Source organism: Crinia signifera, chromosome 1 (assembly GCF_055691185.1).
Source record: "Crinia signifera chromosome 1, ASM5569118v1, whole genome shotgun sequence".
Lineage (NCBI taxonomy): Eukaryota > Metazoa > Chordata > Amphibia > Anura > Myobatrachidae > Crinia > Crinia signifera.
This window is the reverse complement of record NC_139217.1, coordinates 209,751,445-209,758,725: the sequence shown is the minus strand read 5'-3', so window position 1 is coordinate 209,758,725 and position 7,281 is coordinate 209,751,445. Positions and strand designations below refer to the sequence as shown.

Below are 7,281 nucleotides of genomic sequence, written 5' to 3'. Positions count from 1 at the left end.
CACGGTTTTAAAGTCAGGTCCGTTCTGTCGAGCTGCTTCTTCAATGATGTCGGAAACAACAGCATTGAATAGGCGCCCAGCGCTATTTCCCCTGTCGGAAATAGTGGCTGGGATTGAATACCCCCTTTGTGCTCAAATCTGTTGCTTGGAGTGTTAAATAGGCAGCTAATTTTGACCAAGTAGAGACATCAGTTAGCACTGAAAAGCATCAATGCTAGGCAATGTTGGATGGTTGGACGAAGGTTGGTCTGATGTATTGCCAGCTGTAGTGTTAAGCTGGGTACACATTATACAACTTGCAAATGATGCAGCCTTTGCTAAAACCTGGGGTTATATTTACTATGGGACTGCAAGTCCCAGCAAGCCTGCCCCACATGCTAGTACTAGCATCAGGGCATTAAAGACCCACTGTTACTTATAGGGGGTCATTCTGGTTTACTTGGTAAGCTGCAAAGCCTGCAGCATCTGTGACACCTCCCTTCCACCACATCGCCACCATGCGAGGGGATGTATTAGGAAGACACATCCCCTCGCATGTGCCTGCAGCGGGAGAAATCATTAGATGGCCGGCAACCATCGACTGATTTCCCCGGCCTTCACAAATATAAGTCAGTTGAGACTGACTTATATATGCGACCCCCGGGATGAAGACGGGGCAGGCGGCAGGCATTGGCCCGCTGACATACCCATGGGAATACCTACCCAGTGTTTTCTTGGGGATGCCCAGCACCACCACCGCCCCTCCCTTCCCTCTGCGAGCTGCCTGGCAAGTGAGCAACTCACCAAGGCCATTGGCATACGGGGTAAGCTCATTTGTGCTGCTAGATGATAATGCAGCACGCCGTGATTGGCTTGCAGGGCCATCTTGGATATCAAAAATTGGCTTCAGTGTCAGGGGAGTGCTTTCATATGGGCTGAAAGCACGGCCCTGCAGGGTCAGCAACAGAAATATTGGGGCCCCATACCCTAATATTTCCGGAGGTCCCCACCCCCTCAAGCTAGTAGTGGTGTGGAGCAGGGACGCAGGGTGGAAGTATTATATGTAATATGAGGCAGGGCTCAGAGAGAAGGGGGCATGGAGGATCAGAGAGGACGGGATGAGGCAGGGCTCAGAGAGAAGGGGGCATGGAGGATCAGAGAGGACAGGATGAGGCAGGGCTCAGAGAGGAGGTGCATAGGGCAGGGCACAGGGAGAAGGGACATTGAAGATCAGAGAGAAGGGGGCATGGAGGATCAGAGAGGACGGGATGAGGCAGGGCTCAGAGAGAAGGGGGCATGGAGGATCAGAGAGGACGGGATGAGGCAGGGCTCAGAGAGAAGGGGGCATGGAGGATCAGAGAGGACAGGATGAGGCAGGGCTCAGAGAGGAGGTGCATAGGGCAGGGCACAGGGAGAAGGGACATTGAAGATCAGAGAGAAGGGGGCATAATGGATCATAGAGAGGGGGGCTCAGGGATCCTACAGTTTGCTAGCAGTGCTGATTCAGGCTTTATCACGCTGAGAGCTCTGGGAGGTGCAGGATACTGTGTATCAGCCTTTCTGCCATACCAGCCAGAACTGAGGATCTTAGAGCCCGTGCTGTTTTTATGTACAGGCCAATTGGCAATTAGGGCTGCGGAGATGTAGTCATCGCCAGCTTTACTGTTCAGCCAGCCCTAGCGGTGAGTAATAGCTTTCTTCCAGCAGCCACTGGGCGCCTTTTCAATTTTTCAGCTCCTGAAGCTCGCACTTCACCAAAGATACACTCCCTATGCCCCTGTCTGCCTCCTGGGCCCCTCAGAATCGTGAGGCCTGTCACAGTTGTTCCCCTAGTCCCCCCCCTTCCCCCTGTCGCTGGGCCTGCGACCCTGTCACTGAGGCATTTTTAAAAGTGCTGCTTACAGTTTTATATTGTAATGTGCTTTTACAGCCCTCTGCTTGGCCCTGCCCCCTTCTTCAGCCATTTATAATGGGTAGCGGAAGGCACCGCTCTTGGTGCCTCTGAAATCAATTTAAATGTTTTCAGCACTGAAAATGATTAGATTAATATAAATAAGATACTTAGGACACAGAATATGTGTCATACTTATCTATTTTGTATTCATTTAATCATGACAGGGGAGGCACTGCATGTCACTGGTATATAAATAACATTGGTGGTCGAGGAACAACATTGGTTGGCAGTGGAATAAACATTGATGGTCAAAGTGTATTAGCAGCAGTGTGCATATACAGTAATAATATAATACACAGGAATTGGTCCTCGATGCTGCTGTTGATTGGGCAGCATCAAGGACCAATTTTCTTGATTTACATTCCGATCCCTCAGAATCATCCAGATGATTCCCCATACACAACAGAGGATATTGTGAAAGATATAGCTCAGAAAGGGACTTCTGACCGACATCTCTCACAATATCATCTAGTACAGTGGTTCCTAAATCTTTTCAGTCCAAGACACACAGCACGGCCAAGGAGAGCAGTGAGCAGGGCACTGCACCCATCTATCCCACTGCACCCACCTAACCCCTTTCCCCACTCCGCCAACCTGCACTGCAATCCCCTGCCACACTGCACCCACCTAACTTACTGCACCATTGCACCCACCTAACCCCAAACACGCACCTGCAGAGCCAGCCACCGCTATACTGTACCCACCTAAACCACTGCAACCACCCGCACTACCAGACTGCATTTACTTAAACCCTGCCAACTGTACCCACCTAACCCTCTGTCTCCACTGCACACATCTTACCCCCTGCCACACTGCTACCTGCACAACAACACTGCACTCAGCTGCACTTCCACCTCCTGCCACACTGCATCCAGCTTTATTGCCACCTTCTGGCACACTGCACCCAGCTGCAATGCCACCCCCCCCCCCCCCCCCCTCAGGCAGCCAGAAGTACTGCTCCCTCCCTTCCTCTGACACTGCACTGACCCTGCTGAGTCCTTACCTCCATGCCGGTCAGACTGACAGCTCTGCCAGGCTGCAGGTAAGGAGCCGTGCACAGTGTGGGAGGGGAAGGGGATGGCCAGAGGCAGCAGTAGTAGGACGTCAGGCAGGGGGGGGAATCACCCCCCCTCTGTGTCTGTCCCTGATCTAGGGACACTGGCGCCTCGGAAGCAGCGGCATTAATCCTACAGGTGTTAGTGGGAACCCTGGAGACAGTACACAGCCAGCGACCAGACACGGAAGGGCACGATTCCTGTCCGCTACTCCTTAATATAAGGACATGCATAAGGATAGGCATACCGCTCACTTCCACTCCACTCGGAAGTACTGTCTATATTTCAAATTGAGAGGAGCTGGTACTCATCAATGAAAAGCCTAATCAAGGGGTACGGGAGAGAAAAAAAGGTTGGGAACCACTGCACTAGACCATCAGGGAACATTTGTCAACAGTTTGCCATGTTGGCAAATGATCTGTGTAGACATTGTTAATGTTAACATGCTGCATGTCAGCAGTTTGACTATACTAGCATCCTTATGACGTGTATGGGTCACTAGGTTGACCAAACTAAGGTAGACATACATTGGGTCAACCATTGAATGTCGACAGGCCTTAGGTCAGCACAAGGTCGACATGTCTAAGGTCGGCAGGTTTATAAGGTTGACACATGCTTTAGGTTGACATTGGGAACGGTTTCCACTTGTTTTACCCTAACGTCGACACAGTCAACATGGACACCATATCGGTGCACCGCATCCCCTCTAATGGCTCGCTATGTTTCGGGCACACTATTCCATTCCCCTCCACACCCTAGTGGATTGTTGGCTCAAAAAAGTGAAAAACTAATTTCGCCCCTTTGACCGTCGACCTTCACAATGTCAACCTAATGCATGTGTCGACATTATGACTCTGGCAACCTTAGGCATGTCGACCATATGTCTGTGTCAACCCAATGTACGTCGGCCATATCTGTGGAACTAATGACCGTGTCCCCTTATGACAACCTGATAATGTAGACAAATCATACCACACTTAGGCCAAGAACAAAATATCTTGGAAGCAAACAGTTGAAAATAATATTTTTATCCAAATGAGGCTAAGCAGTTGTTTAACATTAGTTCGTTAAATCAGCATAGTGCAGACCCTTAAATGTGGGGAGATCAGTAACATTCCACTGTATAACAGATGACATACATAAGGATTATGGTGCATCGGGCATAAGTTTGAAAGAATATATTGTACGGGCATCATTTTCCTTTAAAGGGGATGTTTGGATGCTCTATAATATGACGCTATAGCACGCAGGCAGCGCACCCCACACTCCAGCAGCGCTCACAATACAGCCTGAGCCACTCCCTGTCCACGTGTCTAAAAATATCCTTTGACGTGCATCTCTCAGCTGAGGGAGCTCTTTAATAAAGGACTCGGGAGGTCATATCACGTGACTTTCTGTACCTTCCTATTGGACGAGAGCGTCTCCTTTTAGCCGCTAGTTAATAAACCAATGACATCGACCCAGCCTGTATCGCCGCTCGATAGTCCCGCCCACTATGCAAAGCAAGGAACATCTCACGTCATTTGTGACCAATCACAGAACGGGTTGGTGACATAATGTCGAAGGGAACCTTATATAGTTGAGCTCGGGCGGCGGCGCCGCTCAATACTCTTCAGCGCCTGGAGTGTGTTCTCGTTGTTGGCTTTCTGGTAGTGCATAGGGAAGTAGCTACCTCGTTTCCTGACTGAGAGAGCGTTACACGGGAACAAAGGCTACAGAGCAACAGAAGCAGCTGTACCTTCCAATGGGCCCCGGTGTATGCAGCTGCTGAGCGGTGTGACTGCGGGAGGAGAAAGAGGCAGCGATGGCAGTCTGACGCTGAAAGTCCGATGAAGACTCCGCGCTAACTGGCAAAAAAGTTACTTGTTGCCCCTGCCCGACCTGTGCTGCAGTCCCCGGCAGCATCCGGCGTGTGACTGAGCAGCAGTGCAAAACAAAGCCTGGCTGCCTCTTAAAGGGAACCTGACATGTACAAGAACAAAGGCATCTTCCTCATACAACTTTTATTGTAGACCCGCCTACTGGCAGCCCGCAACAGATCGCTGCTGCTTGTATTACTCGGGACACCTTGGCTCTGTGTGCGCCCTACACAGGGCTTGGAGATGGAGGTCTAAGGTGTGGATCACCTCCAGCATTTTCCCCACGACTGCCTTAAGGTATAATGGAAATACCTTTCTACCATGATGATGTGTTGAATGTGCCCCAGGCTCCCAGCTTCTACTCTCAAGCCATTCGCAACATGATGAAGAAAAACCTTAACCTGAACCTGACTGACCAGGTAGTGGCCAACCTGAAGCCCCTTCGTGACGGGGATGGCATCCTGACCTCTCCCGACCTTGGTTTGCTAAAGCTAGCTTCTCCCGAGCTGGAAAGGCTCATCATCCAGTCCAATGGCCTAGTCACCACAACACCCACAACCAGTCAGTTCCTTTATCCAAAGGTGGCCAGCGAAGAGCAGGAGTTTGCAGAAGGATTTGTAAAAGCACTAGAGGACTTGCACAAGCAGAATCAGCTTGGGGTACCACCTAGTGGTGTGGATTTAAGTTCAGTGCCTACTGGGAGCAGCCTCCAGGCACCCCCTCCTTCTGATGTCCCTGTCTATGCCAACCTCAGCAGCTACCCTAGTGTGGCACTGGGCACTACTGTAAACTACAGCACTGATACTGTGCCATATCCGCCTCCACCATCCGGCATATCCCAACAGCCCACTCCCCCGCCACCTAGACTTCAGACTCTCAAGGATGAACCTCAGATAGTGCCAGAGGTGTCTAGCTTTGGAGAAAGTCCTCCAATGTCCCCAATAGATATGGACACACAAGAAAGAATTAAGGCTGAAAGGAAGCGGTTGAGAAACCGAATAGCAGCTTCCAAGTGCAGGAAGAGGAAATTGGAAAGAATTTCCAGACTGGAGGATAAAGTTAAAAGCCTTAAGACTCAAAATACAGAGTTGGCATCTACTGCTAACCTGTTGAGGGAACAGGTGGCCCAGCTCAAGCAAAAGGTCATGAGTCATGTCAACAGTGGCTGCCAACTTTTGCCTCAACAAGTCCAAGCTTACTAAGTTTAGGTTGGGAAAACTTGCATCCAGTTATGTCTTTTGTCTTCTTGCACCTACTGAATAACTTCATTCCAAAAAAGAGGATCTCGCTTGCCAAAAAGTGAGCCTGACAAAATGCCATTGTGTAGCAATCCAGATCAAAGACATGACCAAAGACTATGGTGGGCTGTCTGTTTAGACTAGAGACCAGTCTGCTAATCACTACTGTCCATAGAAAACCATATTCCTCACCTGAGATGACCTGTCTAACTTAGCTTAAACAGTGAGCAGTGTTAATTATTCTAGTTTTGGCTAAAATACGTTCTTGCTTCTCCAGCCATGTTTCTTTTTCAGTTCATCTTGTAATGGCTAAAATGACTGTCCTTTTGCTGCATATACATGTACTTTAGTTGTCTGATACTGTATGTGAAGACAACCAGAATCTGACTCATGGCCCGGAGTGCCTCCAAGGAATACAGGACTTCTCTCTACCCCTTCTTCATCATGTTTAGGTTTACAGTACCCCACTCATGTGGTGACTTGCAGATCGTGTTTATACTTTAAACATGTTCAAGACAAACTTGGTTGAATTATTACTGCCAAGTGCAATTAGTGTTGATTTACATACATACTGCCTTAAATGTTTACAACCTCTCTAGAGCAGGGAGAAGGGGGCAATTCCCTTGTAGATGTGTAACCTCTTCCTCCCTGGAGGTTTTTTGACATTGTAGCTTACTCCAATACCGGAGTAGTTATGCTAAAGTGTGAGTTTGTTATGGTTGCACATGTCAATTGTAAATTAATGTAAATGTAATATTTTACTGAACTTGTTTTTTGAAGTGTTCAGTTTGCTATATTTATGTTATACTGGGAACAATGTTTTTAAACTGTTTTTTACTTCACATTCCAGTATATCCAATACTTTAGTTTATGCGTACAATAAAGTATGGTCTTAATGATCTTGTGTTTGTACCACAGTTGTGTACTGAATATGATTTTGCCAGTTTTCTTTTTAATTTAGTTTTGTATTGAGGAAGTGCAATAATGAGAGTTGCATTGTTAAAAATTAGTGTGCAGACATCTATGTAATGTATGATATTGGATGCATACATATTATTTACATATATATGGAACTATGACTTTCCCACAGAGGGCAACTATTTACAAATATCTGTGAGCCAAGTTGGAGTGCTGCCTATATGTAAATTATATATGTGTATATATATATATGTGTGTGTGTGTGTATATGTATGTGT

General features: G+C 47.9%; 1 protein-coding gene across 1 annotated transcript; it reads left to right on the top strand.

The window, feature by feature from the left end:
- The first annotated feature begins 4,574 nt into the window (after positions 1-4,574).
- On the top strand, positions 4,575-6,984 carry JUND (JunD proto-oncogene, AP-1 transcription factor subunit). The gene has a single exon (XM_083179240.1). The coding sequence runs from the start codon at positions 5,150-5,152 to the stop codon at positions 6,047-6,049; it is 900 nt and encodes a 299-aa protein (XP_083035366.1). The 5' UTR covers positions 4,575-5,149; the 3' UTR covers positions 6,050-6,984.
- The last annotated feature ends 297 nt before the right edge of the window (positions 6,985-7,281 follow it).

Excerpts from the sequence above, each read along its gene's own strand:
- JUND (XM_083179240.1), top strand. The coding sequence starts at position 5,150 with ATGGAAATACCTTTCTACCATGATGATGTGTTGAATGTGCCCCAGGCT.